We start from the raw sequence: 24,152 nt of genomic DNA, 5'->3' as shown, positions 1-24,152 counted from the left end.
TATTTAAAAAATGTAAACTTAAGTATTAAGGCTAGAACTGAGACTAGGAAATGGATGTTATATAAAAGGTATTAGGCAAAAAGTATTCACATTTTCCAAAGTCAATGATCTAAGAACAGGCAAGAGTTTATTCGCAGGTACTGGAAACAAGTGATATGAGAAGACATGGCGGCAGAAGGAAGGTAACATACGCCCAAGGTCTCCACGCTATTCGGGATCAGAGAACTACTTACTTCTACCAAAACAGAGCGCCCTCCACTGCATCACACTGATGCCGCTGGAGTCGGGAGCAAGGACACAACGCACACCTGAGCCAGCAGCAGGAATACTGTGCCTTCCTCTCGTCCCTGCTGCTTTGCCCAGGATATTTCTCTTTTAATCCACACGGCTTCCCACATTAGAAGAGTGTAGCCACGAGAGCCTACTAACTTCAGGAGAGTGATGACTAGGGGTAGAAGGCACTTAAACAAACAACTACTATGCTTGAGCCAGTACAAGCCTGAAAAAATGGGCCCATCACCAAAGCAGATGCATCTCTCTCCCTACTTACCTAAGGGATCTTCAGTAAGTCCAAACAATAACAGAAAAAAACATGTTAAGTTTCAATGAGAAACAAAATGGGTTTTATCAGGAGAAAAAAAATTGAGTTCCTACTGAGCGAGGGAGGGTAGAAATAAAATCTAAGCACTAAATGGAGCGGCCTTTTATTTAGTTTCCCATACTCCGTTCTCCTCCCCCTCAGTCCAATGCAGCAGGTTTTCCAGTGTTTGGCTCAGTAACAGCAGACCAGTAAAGGAGTGGGATCCTTAGAACAAGGAAGAACAGTAAGTCCAACAGAACATGAGGAAGCGCATGTAGGAACAACTTTGTAGGAAAGCCCTGCTTTAATGCTTGTGGGTCCTGTAGAAGGTTCTCTAGGTTTTCTTCTACCATTTTTATACCCCTCAAAAATAACAGATTTTACTGTTGGTGTTGTGATGCAAGTAAGATAATTAATTAAATAAGGCCCTAATTACATGTGGTTCCCCCTCCACCTTAAAGCTTAAGCACTTGGGTGCTTATATACCTCTTAAGTTCAAGAAATGTCCACATATATGTTTCATTTGAATGTTCTATTTCTTGATCTGAGTGGTGGCTACACAGGTTTATCTACTGTACCTGGTTAATACATCAATAAAAGTTTTCTGTGCTCACTTTGGCAGCATATATACTAAAATTGGAACAATACAGAGAAGACTGGCATGGCCCCTGTGCAAGGATGACACACAAATTCGTGAAGTGTTCCATATTTTTTGGCTTAGTGGCTTGAGCACCAGCTTGCAAATGCAAGGTTCACCAGTTTGGTCCCCTGTTAGGGCATATGCCCGGGTTGCAGGCCAGGCCCCCAGTAGGGGGCATGGGAGAGGCAACTACACATCGATGTTTCTATTCCTCTCTTTCTCCTTCCCTTATACTCTCTCTAAAAATAAACAAAATCTTACAAAAATAATACAATTTTTAAAAAAACTATTGTTTGTGGTCAAATGGTAAATATCATGTATTAATATTAGTGTAGCTAATATCTGAACAAATTCTACTACTAGTTGAAGGATCTCTACAAAGTATTTAAGGCAGTAGGATAACAGGGAACAAAAACCTGTCCAACTGTTGCTGACTCAAGACACAGGTGGCCATGAAGCAAAGTAAATGAACAAAGTAACCAGGAACTTTATGTATGAGGAATCAAGGACTCACTAAGAATGAGAAGTTGATGGAAAACAAAGAGGTTATTCAGAGATCCTCTTTCCTTATTTACTTCTGAGCTTTGCACAATTCCCTCCCTCTCTGACCGTGTCCCCCACTTTCCTCTCCCGCCACACCAGTACTTTGCCTCCAGCTATCAAACACGGCCAATTCCTCCCTTTGAGAAGATTACAAGACACCTCTGATGGCCCTTACCCTGCAGTTCCACGCCATCACCTGGAACCTCCTATTTCCTGTCCATTCCTATTGAAGTTTCCATCCCACATCACTGAAGCCCTCACTGCCAATCTGACACCAAATGTCCCCAGTTATCCCAGAAGTGAGAGGCATGTGTCTGAAATTCCATGTTGGAATTCTAAGTGCATTTCTAAGCTATAATATTATAAATAAATGGTAGTTGAGTTCTATACTTCTCATTTGTTAAGGATGGCGGGGGGGAGGGGGGGGACAAATGATATTTGGGGGGTATACCCTGGAACCTTAAACAACTTCTTACAAAATTCAATGGAAAAAATGGAAGTGTATTTAAAATTATTCCTCTAAAACACAATCATATTAACTTAGAGCCCACCCATTTTTCGGTGCTCTAATCAAGAACCTCTAGGAAATGGTAAAGAAATACAGAAACCTGAAGAGTAAGCTTCTTTAGTTATATTAAAAAATATTATTTGGGCCCTGGCCAGTGTGGCTTGGTTGTTTGAAGCACTTGTCCCATGGACCAAAAGGTCACATGTTCGATTCCTGATCACAGCACATAACTCAGCTTGTGGGTTCAATCCAGGCTGAGTGTGTGTGTGTCTACTTGTGTATGTGTGTGTGCATGTGTGTGTATAATTTGGTGCCGACTATTTTGTTCAAGGTAGTGCTGCTAAAAATGTGAAAAATTAAAATACAGAAATAATAGCAAAAAACTTCTATGGACAGATCACTTCAAATCAATTTTACCTTAAGCTTTTAAAAACTGCAAATATCAAACAACAGTGAAATGTGAGCTGGCTAACATCAATAAAAGAAATGACTACTGACAGAAACTGGAATGAACACTTAATGAGTACCACTGTGTACAACTATAGTTCTATACAGAAACTGATGTTAATAAGATTAGAGTTTTCTAGTTGAGCCTAAATCAATTAGAAATTATATATAAAAACAAAAAAAATTGGTAGAATTTCTAAATTATCTTCTTTAAACTGGGTGAGGATTATTTTTAAGAGCAAGATAAATATTTTGTTACACAGATTTTTCTTAACTTCAAATAGTCACCTATGCTACTCCTAATCATCTTTAAAAAGATGTGACTTAGGTGGTGGGGAAGGGGGACGTGGAGTTTTCAACTTGTACTTTGGTTATTTCTGTATTGTTTAAATTCTTTTATTCTAATGAAATACATACCTTTAATAAATAAAGAAAAAACCTAATTGAAATCATGAAGGGTTGGGCAGACACAACAAAAAAGTATATTATTAAAAATATTTTTCAAGGTGAAACAAACACCACATATTCTTCCATAATAAAACAAGTAATTGGTTTATAAGAATAAATTGTTTAATAAGAAAAAATTTTTTAGAAATATATTCAGGTTTTCTGCTAAAATCACAATCAAGGACATACATAGCTTTAAGCTAGCTAGGAAAAGCAGAACACTGAAAACTCTTGGCGGGAAAGAGCTGCAGCTTTAACTTCTCTGCAATTTCTAGTACACCCAGAACCACTACACCAAGCTCCTTCGTGCTCTGCTCTCAAGTACCTTACAGCAGTGGTTCTCAAAGCATGGTGCCCAGACCAGCTGCTTCAGCAAACTTGTTAAAATGCAAATTCACAGGCCCCATTCCAGACCTACTGAATCCAGAATTCTGCAAAGAGTGGGGACAGAATCTGTGTTTTATCAAGGCTTCCAGGTGACTGAGTTTGAGAAGCACTGTGTTTCCTGGAGAACACAGCACCTTCATATAATTATTTCAGTTTCACAATACAAACCAGGTAATTATCACATGGTTTAGACACTCCCAGATTGTTTCAGACTAATTTCATAGGGACAGTATTACCTTTTAATGATTAAAAAAAAATTGGGAGGGAGTGAAAGAATAGCACAAACATAAACTACATAATGCAGAGAGGAAATTTAACACGTATTTGTAGTTCAGGCCACTATTAGCAGATCAAGAAAGGGTGCTTGCTATACCTAATATTCTGAAGAGTGCTACACAAGTATAAATTTATGTTAATAGAGAAAAACATTACATCATCTCCATTACTTCGATTACCATCTATCTATATTAAAGATTGTCAGTTGAGGCTACTATCATATCCTAGGGGCTTGTTCATCTTATTCTTCCTCATTTACCTGTATCTCAAACTTATGGTTCAAAATGGTTATTGTTACTGTTAAGACTGTATCATATAATTTCAGAGTACTGGACAGATGAAAGGTTAAAGTTCACCTTTACCAGCCAGCTCCCGCTCATCTTCTGCTTGCTAGATATTTCCACTTGGAGACCTGATGTGAATCTCAAATTCAATATATCTGAAATTGAACTCATTCTGCCCCCACTCTTATCTCCCCACTGCTGTTGCTTCCTTTGCTCAGGGAATGCAGCATAGAGCTGCCTAAGTGAAAATCTAACATTTTTTATTTTTCCCTCACCTGCTACACCTCAGCCAATTGCCACATCAGTTCATCTCACTTCCAAAGTAGCTCTAGAATCCATCCTCTCTGCCCTGAATTGGGTAGGATTCAGATTCCTACCCAATGCATCATCCTCTACTCATGTTGCTCCTTTTAGTAAGCGTGCACTTGCTAAAAAATAAATTCATCGTGTCACTCCATTGCTTAAAATCCTTCCATGGCTCCCTGCGGCCTTAGGGGAAAAGCATAAAATTACATCCTTCATCATGGGATACCTCTCTAGCTGCACAGCTCATGTCATCACTCACAACTCCAGTTGTGCCAGAGTTTAGTTCTTGAAAAGCAGTGCTCTTATTTCTTCCTTCAACCCTTCTGATAAGATGTTACCTCTACCCGTTATTCAGCTCTAGTCACTGGGATAATTCCAATTCATCCTTCACGATCCAGTTTTGATGCTGCTTTTCTCATAAAGCCACCTCCCACCTCCACACACGTTATGTCCAATGCACTCCAAGTGCAGTACTTAGAACACTGCACAGTAACCACGTGTTCCCACTCTACCAAGACCAGGAACAGTGTCTATGTTGTTCACAATTATGACCCTATCACCTACGCAGCAGTATAGCATGAAATTAAGAACATGGGCTCTGTAAGCAGACTTAAGGAGTGTCACAAGTGTGAGAATGTGGGAGCTTCTCAAACCCCCTCTGCCTATGTTTCCTTACCTGTAAAATATAGATAGTACTACCTGGCAAGGCTTTTTAATGATTAAATGTGATATCTAAAGTATTTAGCATAGTGGTTGGTATGCAGAAATGTTCGCTATTATTATTATTTCCATATCTATCAAAGGAAATATCTGCTGAATAAATACAGTATTCACAAGTTATTAAAAACATTATTTATTAATGCTAAGCTCATATAATTCATTATATTTCCAGATAAAGTTTATAATTCTACAAGGAGGCTTCAACATTATTCATGTCCACAGCACTTAAGTTTTCTTACAGCCATTACTGAGTTGAATTATAAAGCAGAATGTTCAAAGAGAATGACCTGTGCATCATTTTCAGGAACAATTTCTTTATGAAGTCGAATCTGCTCCAAACCAGGGCTTTCAAGAGCATTTGGGTAAGTGTTACAAATTGAAGCAGTCACATTATACCTCGCCGACTGATAAAAGCTGTAATATTCAAGTCTATTTTCCCCCGAGTTTTCTGGTGTCTTTAGTTTTTGTTTAAACTGAACAACTTTGTAGATCAAAAACATGATCAAAACACAAGCTAAGATAAATAAAGCTAGCAAAATGTCAAAAGCCTCATTTAACCTTTCAACTTCTTGTGTACAAATTAGAGATGTTTTCCCTGACACTGAAGCATCGTCAACTGGTAGAACGCTGTTTTTCTCCAAGTTCAAGTTAACAGAAGAAGTAAGCTGTATTTGCACAGGTAACACTGCAGTAGTCTCTAGTGGATTACCAAAGGTATTCTCTTGAAAAAGTCTACTGGCAGGTGAAGTATGAATTTGTTCCCCGAAAGTAACGCTCTCAGCATTTTCCAAATGTTCCCCAATTGTGGTTACTTTATGCCAGGCCATCATTAACACAGTGGTCTTGTGATGAATATGAAGAGATTTTATAGCCCAAGCTCTGGATATGTTTGTCGAAGATGTACCGCAATCTGTCAAGTTTGTCCGCGTAATGTAATGCAATGCACTGCCAGGCATGGATGGGGGGTTCTGACAACGGATGTTTAGGGTAATGGCTGAAGATGCTAGCCAGTCTCGCGGCCCGACAGTTTGCAGTTACATTCCCAAGGATTAGAATTTGCCTGAAGATGAGTCAATGAAGACAATGGCTTAAGGACCCTTGGATGTAAGTCTGTAAGATTATTAAATGACAGGATTAAGGATCTTCAAAGATGCTCCCATATTTTCAAATGTATCATTAACAATGCTGATTATTCTGTTTATAACTTAAGGTATATTACATTCTTTAACAAGGTAAATGTGTCAGAATTTAAATTTTCTAAATTAGTATGACTTAAAATCAAATGTTTAAGATTATTAATTCCACTAAATTCATCCCTGGTAACATTTTTAATTCTCGGATTTTTCAGAAGCAACTATTTCAAGTCAACAAGTCCTTTAAATGCAAAAGTCCTTTAAATGCAAAAGTCTGTATTGCTTCAATATGGGTATGAGGCACAGACAGTCTTTAAGATTCTTAAGTACTTCAAAAGCTTTTGATGGTACTTTTGTTAAATTATTACCTTCTAGATACAAATAATCCAGGTTTCCAAGATACAGAAAGTCTGCATCTGATCTCCTCAAAATTCTACCGTTTGATAAATCAAGTACCTGAAGAGCAATTGTATCGACAAATGAACCACTCCCAAGGACAGGGAGGCGATTTCTTTAAAGCTATTAAGTACTAAACTGAAACTAGATCATTAAACACTCCTCTTGAAACAAAGAATACTGGATTAGACTATAAATATAAATTACGAAGACTGGAAAGCCCCTCAAATATTCCAAGATCCAAGTATTTCACAAAATTATCATTTAGATATAGAAAACAGAGGTGCTTCAAACAAACAAAGGCTTTTGGATACAAATACACAATGCCACTAGTTATCCAACTATAATGCTACCAGGGAATGAAGTCCCAGTAATTCACTCACATTTAGGAGTATATAAGATCAATTATTTCCAGCCAGATACAGAAGATCTGTACTTTCAGGAAGATTCTTAGGAATATTTCAAAGGCCTGAGTTATGGCACTTAATTTATCTCCTAGTGCAGAGCTGATAAACGGATGCACGTCCAAGTATCTTTTTATGGAATAATAATACAAGATTACAGGTATCAAGAAGAAAGAGTCACAGGCAAAGCACAGAAAAATGCCATACACACAAAGCCCTGTTCTTGCTTTTTTCTGCTTATATCAGAAAAGGCTATAGAAAGAGAAGATAAAACTTTAAATCTTCAAAAAGTTCTTACTATGTATCATAAATCATACTAAGATGACAGTGTGAAATAATGAGTTTGGAGTATGTTCTAGAATTATTAACACCTCCAGGCCATTAACCCACTGTTTGATAAAATAATAATTCAAATTTAATGAACTGCAAAATAAAATATTTACTAAGTTCATTGAAAATATTACAATTTACTATAACAAGTGAACAATGATGATGCAGGAATACCAACCAGTCTTTAGATATACTGCATCCCTTTATTAACTTAAATTCTAATATCAATTAAATAAAATTATAATTTATGAAAATATAAATTCATTGCAGAACAATTAAACTCTCTTGAAACTATAGTTTTTTACAAATCAAATTATTTTTTGTTTCAACTAAAGTTCATATTTAAATCAATAATCTTACCAAGAACAGGAAATTCATATTATTAACACCCGGCTGATTCAAGCAAACGTTTTCTTTCTAAATCTGAAGAAATTTCTAAACTCCATTTCTTTCTGTGGTACCGCTGACCTCCAGCCCTCCACCTTTTTTTTAAAAAGTCACTGTTTGCTCAGGAAACACCACTCTTCACATTGGTTCCTCCACAGTCAGTGTGTAAAACAGAGGTTGCCATGGAGACAGGAAACTGAGAGACAGGAAGTAATTTTATCTGTGTTTCAAAAGTATTGTTGAAAGGAAATCTCAGGAACTTATTTTTCAGAATGCAGTTAATTTGAGTTTTCCTAATGCACACCCCTAAATACTGCATAATTTTAAAAATAAGTAGTTTTTTAAAAAGAAAAACCCCAAAACCCTAAAAACTTAAAATTTTTAGAATGAACAAACTATTTACATCAACAACAGATAGCTACTAAGTGGAAAAAGTAAGTTGAAATGAAATGTAAATAGAATAATATGCTTTTGTGAATTTTTAAATGAATAAAATATTTAGGTTGTTTTGAATACATATTAGAACCTTAAAAGAACAGGTAGCAAAACAGCAAGCAATTTAGAATAGTGAACACAAATGTTACACTATCCTCTATGGTCTTCTTTTTAATTTTTCAAAAAGAAGTCGAGAATATAAAAAATATTAAATACTACCAATTAGTGCCTTACTACAGGGTGGGACAAAAGTTGGTTTACAGCTTTGAGTATGTGAAACACAGATTATTCTTGTATTATTAATACTTAATTATTGTATTATTTTCCACACAAACAACTGTAAACCTACCTTTGCCCCACCATGTGTACTTCAGTAATGTACCTTAGGGTGTACAATGATACCAGGTGTACACCAAACTACTGATGAAGGCTACCTTTTGGCAAGAAAAGTTGAGAAGAGTAAAAGAGTCCCTTTAATGACATTTTACTATATATACATGTGAATTAGTTTTAAATCTTTTAATGTAAATGCATATAATATAATATTTCAAGGTAAGGATTTAAAGAATTGATAATAAATTATTTTTTTTACTGTGAAATATTTTTTATTTTAATTGTTGTTCAAGTATAGTTTTCTTTTACTCCCATTTCCACCCCCCCTAGTTTTTGTCCATGTGTCCTTTATACTTGTTCCTGCAAACCCCTCCCCTTTCCCCCTGAAATTCCCTCCCCTTTCCCCTCTGGTCACTGTCAGCCTGTTCTCTATTTCAGTGTCTTGGTTATATTTTCCTTGTTTGTTTGTTTTGTTGTTTGGGTTCCTATTAAAGGTGAGATCATATGATATTTGATTATAAATTATATTGTATATTGTTTAGTCATAATTTTCAAAGAAAAGTTGATTGCTTAGGATTTCTAATTCTGACTTTTACTAACATTACCAATACTGCAACAATACACTTAAAATATCAGTGATAATATAATTGCACATTATAATTTCCTTTCAGTATTAAAGCAGCTTTACTTCATATCAAGGCAATTGCTGTAGCCCTGGCTGGTGTGGCTCTGTGGGTTGAGTGCTGGCCCATGAGCCAAAGGGTCACCCGTTCAGTTCCCAGTCAGGGCCAGGTCCCCACTAGGGGGTGTGAGAGAGGCAACCCGCTATATCCTGATGTTTCTCTCCCTCTTTCTCCTCTCTCTAAAATTAAATAAAATTTTTAAAAAAGATAATTACTTCAGATAATGATATGAATTATTTTCATATGAAATACTTTGTGTAATACCAAGCGTTATCCTTCTATGATAATAACAAAATTAGAGGTACACACTTAATAAAAGATCTTTATCAAATGATTCATTTCTCACAAATGCCCTTTGTGGGTGGCTATTCTTATTTTTATTTTATGAATACAGAAATACGGAAACAACAACAAAAAACAAAAAAATGACAGAAAAATGACATGAATTAGGTAAAGATGGCACAGGAGCTACGTTCCTCAAGTCCGTTTTGTTTCATATTTCCAGTAACATACAAAATGAGATGAAGTATGCCTCATGGGTTTTTCAACTGTTTACCATACAACTGAAGAGTTGTGATGGGGTTCTGGACACACTACCCCCAAACACAGCACCTTGGCATACTGAATACTTTGAGTTTAAGCTAAAAATGTTTAAGAAGATAGCAGAAGCAGGAAGATCTCTCTCTGACCTTCCCAACTCCCAGCTACATCCCCATACCCTCTTTCCCTTCACCCCTGAAACAGGTTATAAAACCTTCATGGGAGAGGTGCCCTCTCTACAGTGGGAGGAAAAGAGAACACTGATCTCCAAAGACAAAAGGACTCCGAACAGAATACAAAGGAAAAGTTCCCCAGCTTTACTACACTTATCTCTTACCCTTTGTCCTTGTCATATCTTTCCACAACTTTGTGTCCACTCTACATCAAACCTAGCATAACAACTCACAGGTTTAACAATTTTTTAGGTCTTCATTTCCTCATGAAGGTTCCTGTGTCATGTAAAACATTAAATTTGTATGCTTATCTCCTATAGACTTTGTCTTCATTTATTTAATTTCCAGACCAAGGTAGGAACTCTAAGTCATCGATTTTCAACCTCTCTCATCTTGCAGCACACATAAATTACTAAAATTCTGTGGCACACCAAAAAAATGTATTTTTTGCTGAGCTGACAAAAAAGGGTATAATTTTGATTCGTTCACACCAGACGGCCATTGTGGTGTTTGGCTGTGGTTGTTATTTGACAATCTAAGGGAAGACAGGTCAGTGCCCCTGTCTTGTGTATTTTAATAGTCAGGTATTGTATGTTTCAAAAATTCTTGCAGCTGCTCTGAGAAAGTCAAGGAAAACCTTTTCTTCCCTTAGAGGTTAACAAAAGTCAGAGATATTATGCATCAAAATCAAAATAAAGTTTAAAAAGAAAAAGCTCCAAGGTAATAAAATAGGAACATTAATTAACCTTCTCCATTGTTCCAGAAATATCCAAATCTGACAAAATTATTTATTAGATCTTAGAAAATTTTTTAAGAAAATTACATCAAGGAAAACTGAGAGAAAAAAAATGAAACCTGTATACCATAAAAACTGAAGTAAACTGCAGTAAACGAAAGTGACTATAAAAATAACAAATGTAAAAAGTACATTTTAGCTCTCAAGTTGATATATAGCAAAATTCTGATATCCAGATAAACAAAATTTAGCCTTTCTGTTAATGCAGGAATGGAATTCAGACGCTTCGTTGTCCTGCTTGCTATGATCACAGCACTACTCAAATTTGACATTAGAACTCAAAAGTTTCCCAGCTTCCCACTGCAGGGAAATGAAGGTACATTTCCCTATGTTTTGATTAAGTACTGCCATTCACAGCAATTCACATTACTTGGGGAATTTATAATCTCATGAACTTTAAATCCTATAACATGTTAAGTAAAGCCTTTAGATGATCTCCAATTCATAATAATTCTCCACAATCTGAATTCTGACATTTTGGCTTTGCTCTGGAATATAACACATCAAAATGGTCCCTTACATTCCTTTTCTGATTCCTACTAGTTTTCATTAGAACTATTTCTGAAGATTGCATTCAGCCTCCTAAATGGGCGTCCTCGATTTTCTTTTCAGGAAATTGACTCACTCATTGATTTATTTTTCTCTCTTTCTTCTTTTATTCTATCTTTGTCTTCAAATAATCACATGCTTCAAATATTGACATAGATCTATTTTCTTTTCCATTCAGAAATCCCATTACAAGTGCGAGAATGCATAAATAAGAGAACAATTGTTTTAGTACCATATTTTAAGTATATACCATCTATATTGTTTAGAGATTTTAGAGATACAGCATCTATGTATAAAACAATTAAGGTGGGTTTACATATAAAGAATGGTTTACAAGAGAAGTCACTAATCTTATGGATCTTCAAAGTTATTTATGGACCCAAAAATCAAAATTTAAAATGGTGTTTACAATTAAAAATAGTCCAGTAACAATAAAAAAAAATCATTCTGCTCAATGTCAGGTGAAATTTTAATGAGAAGCAGTATCTCGATACAGACTGCTATTTGGTTGCAAGAAAAAATAGTAACTACGAAGTGAGGAAATCAGACAACACCTTGACCAGAATTAGCATCATTAACGAGAGGCAGATGGACACCATGTGCTGCCAGATGTTGTATTTCAAAAAGGACATGACAGCACTTATGAAATATTCTAACCTGAATCTAATCATGAGGAAACATCAGAAACACCTCAGTGAGGAACATTTTATTCTGTCGAGACAGAGGGAATGAGGGATGAATACAGGGAAGAGGTGAGGGAAGGGAGAGAAGGATAGATAGAAAAGGACTGTATTCTTCAAAAATGTTACCCGTTAGGGAGAAATAAAGGCTCAGGAAATGACATTAAAGAGTGAGAGAGACCACAAAGACACAGCAGTGACATGCCACACCTGACCCTATACTGAAGTTTAATCTATGCCTTTGGAGGAAAACGCTTCAGAAAACGTCCAAAGGTGTGTATGTAAATAATGTTATTTTCATATAAAAATTAGCTACAGAAACCTTTACTCCCTCTATGTAGAAATATTATGGACCCTAAGAAAGGGAGAAAATTCAAACTTGTAATTATTACAGTGAAGGAAATAGTAAAACAAAAAGAGACAAGACAACTGTACTGCGCAATTAAAATAAAGATTGCACTACATTCAGAAAGTGACCAAGAAGATATAACAAGACCGCATGGAGTAAACAAAAGCAAGTTCGTGTGTCATTAAGTTGGTATAATGCATACTACTGTAAAATACCATCAAGTAGACGGTGACATTCCTTAGGACATAGGTAGTTAGGTTAAAACATTTTTTAAATGAATTAATAAACAAGTATACAGAAACTCAAAATGTAGTGCATTCAACATGAATGCATGTACAGTGACTCAAGCTTTCAGAACTTTGTATTAAGGTAATTGGATGACAGATGGATGAATGAGGAAGAGAGGAAGAAAGGAATAAAATAAAAACAGCTAACTTTATCTAGCCAGACAGTTTGATGTTACATATGTAAACTCACTGAATCTTTACAATACCCTCATCAGAAAGACACGATTAGACTCTCGATTTTAAAGACACTAAACTTAGGCACAGAGAATTTACTTGGTTGCAGTCATTCACAAGTGAATGGCACTGGGATCTGAGTAGAGTCATCAAGTCTACAGTCTTTATCAAATTTCTGAAGTTGTGGCTTAGGGCAAAAGAGTTTAGTAGTTTCCCAAATGGTCATTCTTTACAGCAGTGATTCTAAACTGGACATGGGAGGTTCTACTAAGCACATCTAGTGGGCAGAAACCAGAGGGATGCTGCTAACACCCTATACCCGCACAGGATGGTCCCGTAACAAATAATCACCTGGCCCAAGGTCACTAGTACTGTGGTTTAGAAACCCCGCTTTAGAACAGCATATTTCTGCACTTGAAAATCCATTGTGATGAAAGAAGAAGAAAGTAACATTTCCTAATTTAGCCTGATAAGAAAATCATTTCCAACGTTATTCTCTAGACCTGCTTATTTCAAGCAAGGAAGAAGTTTTACTGCAAAGTCTAAACGAAACACAGAAACAGGAAAGTACTATTACATGGGAAATTAAGCAGGAAACTGGAGATGTGGAAGGGAGAACACTTTCCTCAAACTCCAACTATGTAATTGTAAGTAGAAGAAAGTCTGTAAGAGGAAATGATAAAACTGCTGACTTCCATGTCAACATTATCTTCCATTAAATTATGTGAATATAAATCTTCCTAAGTTATATCATGGACCAATGACTATATGGCAAACTTCTAGAGCAATTCAGATTTTTTTGTTTTTCAGATCATTACATTTTCTGTATCTGTCAATGCTTCTTTAGTCAAGTAATTAAGAACATTTTAAAATTAAATCATTACTCTTTAAAATTCTCTATTACATTATTCAAGATGTTCTTGGTATCCATAAAATGACATGAATTCACTACTGCCCAGTAGATTTTTTAATACTTAGTTCATTTTAAACAAAATTAAGACCTGTTCTTCCTATCACAAAGCTATCTCTCACAACCTTTAGATCTGAAATGTCAATGTTTAAGAGAATTTCTAGCCTTATTAACATCTGCCCCTCAATTTACATAGATTGACAAAGCCCCCGTCTAAGTATGCCTCAGACTTGTAAAAGCCTTATATTTTACCTCGCGGAAGCCAACTATTTCCACAACTAATACATGTAAAATATTTTTGAACTGTACACTTACATAAAGTTAAATAATGAAGCAAACAATATTCTCATAAAAAATGTTTCTTAACCTATATCATTTTTAGTGTTCCCTCAATAATCTCTACTTTATATCAGAGAAAACTCTAACATGCTCTTTAACTTGAATATTTTTCCGTTCATTAATTTTTTCAAGAAATGTTTACAGAATGTTGACTACTGCCAAAGACCAGGTTCTTTAGCATTTCATTTTTAAATGCCTGAATAATCCTCAAGTTTTTTTCACTAAGAAAAAGAAAAAACAGCAAATAAGTTAAAATGTAGGTAGCTTGAATTTGACTTCAAAAATAAGTAAGATGCCACTCAATTTCACAGCGAGGAAATAGGAAACTCTTATGCAAGTCCCCCTGAGAAGCAGCACCACCTGGTATTTAAAAGACCAATCGCTGGCCCGGGCCAGGTGGGCTGTTAGTTGGAGCATCGCTTCATACATTAAAAATGGTTGTGGGTTCAATCCCAGATTGGGGTACATGAGGAAGACAATAAATCAATGTTTCTCTTTCACATTGATGTTTTTCTCTAACATCGATGTCTCTGTCTCTCAAGTCAATAAATGTATCTTTGGATGAGAATTAAAAAAAAAAGAAAGAACAAGCCCTGGCTTCCAGTTGCTCTGTGACATGCTGCATGCCAGACCCCAGGCAAGTTACTTAATGTTTTTAAGCTATTTATTTGCTCTACAAAAAGAAGATAATTATACCTATACCTCAGGACTGTTTTAAAATTAAATGACATGAAGTGCAAAGCACTTAGCAAAATATAACTAAGTGCTCAATAATTATTAACTATTGTGACAGTGTGAGGACAAAACTGTCTATGTGCTTAATCCAAATTACCGTGATAAAAATAAATAATACATATATTTTTATAAAGGATTCCTGAAGCTAACTGGATTTATTTTATCACTAGGATGCAAGTGCTCTAAAAATTCCCTAAGACAAAGATCCAATATATTATCATTATTCTTCCCACAGTGTTAAGTCTTAAGGCCCATCTTTACACCTTTAAAATTCAAAGCTGCAAAAAGAGGGACATATAACGCCAACTCCACAAAGCTAGGCATAAAAGCAAAGAAAACATATTCTTACTTCAATTTCCAAATCAAAGCAATCTGTATTTGCTTTACAGAAATGGAAATTTTAACAGTTTGTAAAGTATAATATAATGATTTCATCTATGTCAGAAGGAAAGAACGTGCAAGCTTCTTTATACATATCCCAAAACAAATAAATATTATGTAAGATACTTTTGATTACCAGGAGGATAATTCATACAGTGCTATTGACATTGAAAACATTATATGTTTCATATATTGATATAAAAAGAGGACCTAAAATTATGTCTAATAAAATCTGGTTATTATTAAAAAAATGGAAATTCAAACAAGAATCAAATAAATTGGTAAAATGAGTATGACCATTGAACTGCAGTGCCCACCACTTCCATCCACATATTTTTAGATCTAGACTAACACTTGCCACATCATTAACTACTAACAAAATTAGCATAGATATACATTAAGCAACACGGCCCAGAAACGCACAGCAATACCGAATGGCCGAAACAGTGCACAAGGCTAGTATTTTGACACTTTGAAGAAACAAATTTTATGAAACTGTTTCCTCACCTATTATCAGATGGCAGAAGAGAAAGCAGAGCCAAAGCTGAAAGTTTTCTTCTTTCAGGCTGGGTAATGTTGTCCATGCGATCAACCCACATTTCAATCATATTTCCCAAGAGCTGGTCCATCTGAAAGAAAGACCGAGAGGCATCTCAAACATTTGAAATAGTATTTACTTGTGCATTAAGTACTGTTACAGGCTAAAACCTCATGCATGGCTGAAGTTCAATTCCAGCAAACCACAGAATTAGAATATACAAATTTAGGGCAACCCTTGAGCCAGAAAGAAATAATTTAAGCAAACTAGAGTCTGACTCAAAACCATCTTGAGAGCCAAATAATTCTGAGAACTAAACAGACTCGTTCAACTCAGCTAGGCTAAGGTGTCCAGTTGTTTGTTCAAACACCAGTCTAGATGCTGCTGTAAAAGTAAGTATTCTGTAGATCTGATTAACATTTACAATGAGTTGACTAGGGGTGTCCAACCCATGGCCCACAGGCTGCATGGGCCCAGGATGGCTATGAATGCAGCCCAACACAATATCGTAAATTTACTTAAAACATTATGAGATTGTTTTGTTTTCGTTAGTCGTTTGTGTATTTAGTGTGTGGCCCAAGGCAACTCTTCTTCCAGTGTGGCCCAGAGACACCAAAAGGCCGTACAGCCCTGCAGGTGTGTCGGGCTTCATTCAATCAGTTGAAAGTCTCCAGAGCAAAAACTAAGGTTTCCCTGAAAAGAAAAAATCCTGGTTCAAGACTATCCACCAACAGATGAATGGATAAAGAAAATGTAGTACATATATACAATGGAATATTACTCAGACATCAACAAAAAGAATAAAATCTTGCCATTTGTGACAATATGGATGGACCCCCAGGGGTGTCTGACCCAGTCTGTAAGCCACATGGGGCCCAGGATGGCTATGAATGTGGCCCAACAGAAAATCATAAATTTACTTAAAACTTTTTTTTTTGCCCATCAGTTTTCACTAATATTTATGTGTTTAGTGTGTGGCCCACAACTCCTCTTCTTCCAGTATGGCCCAGAGATGCCAAAAGGTTGGACACCTCTAGTAGAATATTATTAAGTGAAAAGTTGGGCTGAGAAAAACAAATATCATTCGATTTTGCTTATTTGTGGAATCCAAAAAACAAAATGAATGAACAAAATGAAACAAACAAACTCATAGATACAAAATGATGGTTGCAGAGAGGAGGGGCTTGGGGGCCTAGGCAGAAAAGGTAAGTGGATTAAGAAGTACAAACTTCCAGTTAATAGATCAAAGGAATGTAACGTACAGTACAGGGAATAAAGTCAATAATATTGTCATAACTATGTACAGTGACAGATGGTTACTAGATTTATTGTGGTGGTCACTCTGTAAGGTATATAAATGATAAATCACTAAGTTGTACACTTAAAACTAATATTATATATGAACTGTAATAAAAATAAGTTTTTTCAAAAAATACTGCAACATAAAAATCCTGAGTTTCAGCTTGCCCTACAAAATTAAAACTTGCCAGTCCCTACAATCATATGAGCCAATTCCTTAAAATCTCTTGTGTGCATGTATATATACACACAAACACACATCTCTCCTCTCTCTCCACACATACACTTCTTTTTTCTGGAGAACCCTGCCTGACACAGTTAGAATCTATAAAGTACGGCACAACCAAATGTACTGATCTTGTAGACTGAAAGTGAACCAGTGAATCTCAGGATTTACTTATACACTTGCCACTTCTAGCACCCTTTAAAAAAATGCATTAGCCCTGGCTGGTGTAGCTCAGTGGATTGAGCACGGGCTGCGAACCAAAGCATCGCAGGTTTGATTCCCAGTCAGGGTACATGCCGGGGTTGCAGGCCACAGCCCCCAGCAACCACACATTGACGTTTCTCTCTCTCTCTTTCTCCATCCCTCCCCTCTCTAAAAATAAGTAAATAAAATCTTAAAAATTCATTTAAAAAATGTATTAAATACCAAATCTCTACCTTACAGATTTAATAATATAAAATCAACGTAAAGTTCTCACACTTGTCTATTTTTGTGCTGCTTCTTTTTTCCAAGAAATGCTTCCACACATTTTTAAAATAATAAAATGTCAAGAAAACACTTATTAGTAGTTTAAGAAAATTATTTATACTTGAGTCCCTTAAACTGTGTACTGTGTCATAAGATGCCACAGTGAACTCACAAACTATTTAAAACTGATATAAATACAGATATATCTATCAGATACTGCAAGAATTACTAGCTCAAGATAGTTCCTAGTTTTAACATTATACTCCTTGCATATAGACAACTGAAGCCACAGTAATATATCTGGTTGAAATAAAGATGCAATCAGTAAAGACAAATATCTCTATCGTCTAATTTTATTTATTAATAAACCTACATTTATTTCCTTTGTTAAAAATACTTATCAGCATTTAACAACAGTGAGTTTTTGAAGTTGATCTCCAGTGCTGGAAATCTAAATACCTGTCCATCCTAATTAAACAAGCAGTGAGAATACAAGGCAGCGGCAATCTTTTTCTGTGAAGAACCAGACAGTAAATATTTAAGGCTTTGTGGGCCATAAGGTCTCAGTTGCAACTATTCAACACACCAAATCAGTCATAAACAATTTGTAAACAAATGGGCATGAATTTATTTCAATATAAAATTTTACTTAATGCCCTGGCTGCTGTGGCTCAGTGGATTGAGCGCCAGCCTGCAAACTGAAGGGTTGCTGGTTCGATTCCCAGTCAGGGGCACATACCTGGGTTGCAGGCCGGGTCCCCAGTCCCCATAGTGGGGTATGTGAGAAGCTACACATTGATGTTTCTCTCCCTCTTTTTCCTCTCCCTTCCCTTTCCTCTACAAATAAATAAATAAAATCTTTAAAAAATACACAGATACATAAGTAGGGCCAGAGCTAGGGTGGAGCAAATATCCCTGATGATAAATGCATAGTTCCCAGTATTACAGAAACATTTAAAAAAGATCTGGGAGGATTGGGGCTAAATTATCTAGGAGTTTATTTTTATAATATAATCAAAAAGAGATTAAAAATCAACTGTAAGAAAGTAAGAGGCAGGGAGCAAGTGTTCTAGGTAGAGGGAAGAGCCTGTATACCAGGACTCTGAAGCCAGAGGGAGAAAGGTGTTTCCAAGAAACTGAAAAATGTTTGGGCCCTGGCTGGTGTGGCTCAGTTTGCTGGCAGTCATCCTGCAAAGTAAAAGGACAGTTGTTGGTTTGATTCCTGGTCAGGGCATATGCATAAATTGAGGGCAAGTACAAGAGGCAACTGATCCATGTTTCTCTCCCTCTTTTTCTCCCCCACTCCCAGCCTCTAAAAAAAAATTGTCACTCAACAGTGAACAGCTGGATATAGGAGTTCTAAAAGGAGACTAAGGGATGAGGATAAGGAACAATTATGGTAGGCCTGGGTAGGCAAACCTACATTTGGGAGTTTGGACTTAATCCTAAATCTAAAAGAAAGACACTGAAGAGATATGAAACAAGGAAATGAAAATTTCACATGTATACATTAGAAAACTCAACTTGGTTTCTCTAAAGGAAATACTAAGATCACAAAAACAGAAACAGAACAACTATAACAAATGTTAATGACCATTTATAGCAAATCATGAAGCAACAAAAAATTCTGCATTATGTTCAGAGAACTACTTTCTAAAATCAAAACATTCCTTTAAGCATACAATGAAAAGATGATGGGATTTCTGTACTTTGATAATGTTTGCCAAATTCCACCCACACAAGTGCAGATACAAACTGATATGCTGATACCAATTAAATAACTTTTTACTACAAAAAAAAACTTTATTTCCAACTGGTTCCAGTACCGTTAGAGCTTTAAAGGGTGCAAATTATAAATACATCTTAGTAGAAGAATAAAGTCATTTTACAGCATTACACTCCTGTAAAGCAGGATAGAAAATGTTTAGGCAAATGATGATCTTTTCTCTCTAAGTGTTATTTTCTTTGTCTAACCATAAAACTGCTATTCAAAAAATAAAATGTCATTTTTACATAAGATTTCATGAATCAGTTGGCTCATTGTATGGAAACAAAAAAGTACCTCGATCTCTCTAGAATTTGAAAGATGTATGCAGTCTTTTTTAATTCTCATCCGAGGATATGTTTATTGATTTTTAGAGAGAGAAGAAAGCAGAGAAAGAGAGAGAGAAACACTGATGTGAGATCGATCAGCTGCCTCCTGTACGCACCCTGACAGGGCATTGAACCCACAACCTAGGCATGTCCCCTGATAAGGAATCAAACCTGCAACCTTTTGTTGTACATACAGGACAATGCTCCAACCAACTGAGCCACCAAGCCAGGCTATGTATGCAGTTTTAAGTCAAACACTTAGGACTAATTAAGAAAAAAATCTTATAAACTAAGTGGCAGGTCTTCAGGAGAGTCACCTCCTTAGGGTGAAAAAATTTTTGAACGTGGAGTAAGTTACCAAAATGTCTCACTCTCCCTGAAATTTATAAAGTCTAAATTAAAGAATACTGCCAGAAACAATAAGATGACAATGTTTCCAGAAAACAAGGACATACTTAATAGTTGAGTTCAGTCTTAGTTTTGTAGAAAGATGGGTATTTCTCAAATTCAGCTGCAAACACTGTACTGAATCTTTATGATCAAGTTATTTATCTTAGAAGCATACTGACATTGTGAAAACAACTCCAGTACTGAACATATACATTTGCTGACTCCTTCTGAACTCCCGCTAAAAGGAGAAAAAAGAAATATAAAAAGCAAAGAAATAACCCCACAGGGTTCATAATGAGCAGAAACTACAATAAGTAAGGACAGTGACATGTTTTTAGATGGTGGCAGGAGGATGAAAGAGTGGTAAGTGACCCGGCAGAATAGAAAAGCCTGAAACCAAACTGCCTGGTGGGGAAATAACAGTCTAATGCAAGATGGTTTAGTCACAGAACCCTGTAATGAACAGGCAGCCAAGAAGACAAAGGTGTGGCAAAAATTAAAAAACAACAACAACAACAACAAAAAACTGGTCAAGGGAAAGAAACTGGCTAAGGAACAGTCAGAACGTTCTAGATACCCTTCCCTACTGCTGAAGGACTCCAAAGGTACAGTATCTAGAAAAATGAAATCGGAGAGGCTCTTAACTCAAGACACCAAGAACAAAGAAACGCAAGGTGAGATACAAACTAAAATGAGATGATTTTGATGAAAGTCTGGCTCCTAACGGCAAAAACACCATCATCCCGAAAGTGCTTTTCCTCATCCTGAGTTCCACAGTTGTTTATTTATACCAAGGAAAAGGCTACTACTCAGAAGAAAATGGAAGACCATGAATAAAAGGGTCTGCAAATACTACTGTCATTTGCCAGTAAGTTTTCCTAGAGCAAAAGCATCACTCTTTAACACCCCAAGGATCTACACTGTAAATTAGACTTTTATTATAAGTCTAATCCAAAGACTTCATCGTTCATTCAATATAAACAAATGGCTTTGCAAGATCTGAATAGTGAATACTTAGAGAAAAAACTATCTAATGGTAACGTCTGCAATTAACCCAGGTCCTTTCCTAAACATATAAAATCACTCAATTAACTGGCTTTCTCTACCACCTCACTACTGTTCACAACTGTTTCCAAGTATTTAGGACAGACAAACTTTGTCCAAAACCCTTGTCTGCTTCAAAGCTACGTGGACTCATTTGCTTAGACCCATTTAATTCCTGCATATGCTTCTGATATTCTTTAAATCTGTACTCAACAGTTAAAAGCAGACATTTGCTTTTAACTCAGTATTTCATTCATTTCATTCCCCTAGGCTCTACACTCAAACATGCTGGCCTGACAATTTTTGTCAAATTCTTCGTGAAAATATTTTCTCTTCACAATGAAAAGTGGAAAAAAGTATTCCATGAAAAGCCTGTGGTCTAAATACAGTGTCAGAAATACGTCTGAACCAATAATAGCTCTCTCCTCAATCCTTCATAATGCCAATGGACTTGGAGCAGTACCAGCATCTAACACAGGTCATTATTTCTCTATATTATGATATTTAGCCCAATGGAGGTGGCCTATTTTCATGTGTTTTTAAAAAATGATGATTATTTGAAATAAGAAAATAATTTCAGAAAATTTCCCCTATGATGACTTTCAAATGCACAGCACCTAAAGAAGTATCCATTAGTTACTCAGTGCTGGGTAAGTAAAGTATATTATTTTGAGTATAAACTTGATGTTAAGTGTAAGCCTACACAGAGGCAAATTCCCTTCAGGGGTGTTGAAACACGCGGCATGCAGGCCACATGCAGCCCGGGACAGCTATGAATGTGGCCCAACACAAAATTGTAAATTTACTTAAAACATTATGAGATTTTTTTTTTGTGATTATGTGGCACAATGTATTTAATGTATGCCTCAAGACAATTCTTCTCCCAGTGTGGCACAGAGATGCCAAAAGGCTGGACACCCCTGCAAGTCTAAAAACAAGGAAAGCTGTATTTTCAGATCTCCATTTGTACAAATATACACCTTGCCAGGTGACCCACTTCCAGACTTAATTCATGCTGTTACTAACAATTATTTGAGGTAAAGTGACATTAAAAATATTAAAAAATTAAGAGTAAACATAAATTTTAAAATTTCAGGCCTTATTTTTATATAAATAGATATTGTAATCCTACTTATAAAGCTATATAAATGGTAGCACAAACCATTGTCATATTAAGCAGGGATACTTGCTTACTATATACAAAAATCAACTTCATTTCTCTTCACTGCCAGTGAACAAATGAAAACTGAAATTCTCAAAATACCATTTACAATAGCATTAAAATCCAGTATAATTTCACAAAATACGTGCAAGATGTATATAATGAAAACTACAATATATTGTTGAGGACACTAAAAGAACACCTCAATAAATGTATATCCATGTTTATAGATTAGAAGACTCTATCTCGCTAAGATAAAAATTCTCCCTAAATTAATTTATAAAATCAAAATTCCAGCAGGAATTTTCAGACTTTTTTTTGTAGAAGTCAGTGGACCAACTCTAATACTGATGTAGAAACGTAATGGGCTTAGATAGAACAGCCATACCTACTTTAAACAAGAACAAAGGTGGAGGATATATACTATTTCAAGATCTATTATAACTAACCAAGATATTATGATAGCACAACAGTAAACATTCAGATCAATGAGACAAAAAGATGCACATGTACAGGGGTGAGCAAAAGTTTGTTTACAGTTGTATGAGAAACGGTTTATTCTTGTATTATTACTTATTATTGTATTATTTATTTGTTATCATTATTATTTTGTAATCTTTTGCTTTATCTTTTAGGTAAAGATGGCTGGCAATTTAACCTACTTTTGCCTACCCTTGTAAACAGTCAGTTTATTTTTCACAAAATGCCAAGGAAAGTCAATGGGGAAAAGATAAGTCTTAGATAAATCATTCTAGAATAACTTATAACATACAAAAACATGTATATGTGTATATATATGTACTTACATATATATATGTATATATGCTATATATACACACATAACACACATGGTAACCATTGAACCTTATCTCCCATCATTTACCAAAAAATTAACTAAAATTAAAGCAGTGGCCATAAAAGCTAAAACTATAAAAACTTCCAGAAAACACAGGAGAAAACCTTCATGACCTTCAGGTAGAAGGACTTCTTAAGTCAGACACAAAAGTCTGATTTAAAAAACAAATTATGAACCATAAAAAACAAAAGGTGATAAACTAGTAAACTGATAAACAGCTTCTGGTCTCAAAATATATATTAATTAAAAAATGAAAACAAAAGCTAAAGATGGGGAAAATATTCCCAATATAAATACCTAACAAAGTCTTAAACCTAGAAAACTATTCTTGTTCTTTAAGGAACTCTTATAACTCAAGAAAAAGACACATAAACTTTAAAAATTGGCAAAAGATTTTAAACACTTCACAGAAAATACATGAATGAGTAGTAAGCACATAAAAAGATGTGGGAAGTCTTTAGTAATCAAGAAAATTCAAAAAGCACAATGAGATTTCCATTAGAAACCCATCAGAATGGTAAGATAAAGACGACTGGTTACCAAGTGTTAGTGTGGCTTAAGGAGCAACTGAAACTGACGCACATGGTAGGACAGAAATACTACAACCACTTTTAAAAAGTCTGGTCACACCAAGCATTGGCAACAATATAGGAAACTGGAACCCTTGAGCACTGTGGGAGGAAATTTTAAATGGTATAGCTGCTGTGGAAAACAGTATGGTGTCTCCTCAAAAATTAAAAATAGAACCACCACACAATCCTGCAATTCCACTCCTCGATATATACCCAAAAGAACTCAAGGCAGAGTCCCAAAGAGATATTTGTACATCCATGTTCATATTTATAGCAGCTTTATTAGTAGTAGTAAGTGTGGGAGTAACCCAAGTGTCCACTGACTGATGAATGCATAAGTGAATATGGTAT

The 24,152-nt window shown here is 35.6% G+C and overlaps 1 protein-coding gene and 1 non-coding gene across 4 annotated transcripts in view; one reads left to right on the top strand and one right to left on the bottom strand.

Moving 5' to 3' along the window:
- The window catches only part of IPO11 (importin 11), a 184,072-nt gene that overhangs the window by 36,402 nt on the left and 123,518 nt on the right, over window positions 1-24,152 (bottom strand). For all 3 annotated transcript variants that reach the window (XM_028508702.2, XM_036020322.1, XM_036020323.1), the window contains exon 27: window positions 15,660-15,781. In XM_028508702.2, coding sequence (XP_028364503.1) covers window positions 15,660-15,781 — 122 coding nt within the window. The remainder of the gene's footprint in view (window positions 1-15,659; window positions 15,782-24,152) is intronic.
- LOC114513748 lies at window positions 1,187-1,293 on the top strand. The gene has a single exon (XR_003685866.1). It is a non-coding gene; the product is annotated as a U6 spliceosomal RNA (small nuclear RNA).

Source organism: Phyllostomus discolor, chromosome 3, assembly GCF_004126475.2.
Source record: "Phyllostomus discolor isolate MPI-MPIP mPhyDis1 chromosome 3, mPhyDis1.pri.v3, whole genome shotgun sequence".
Taxonomy (NCBI): domain Eukaryota; kingdom Metazoa; phylum Chordata; class Mammalia; order Chiroptera; family Phyllostomidae; genus Phyllostomus; species Phyllostomus discolor.
The sequence above is the reverse complement of the archived record's forward strand: the minus strand, read 5'-3'. Positions and strand labels throughout refer to the sequence as shown.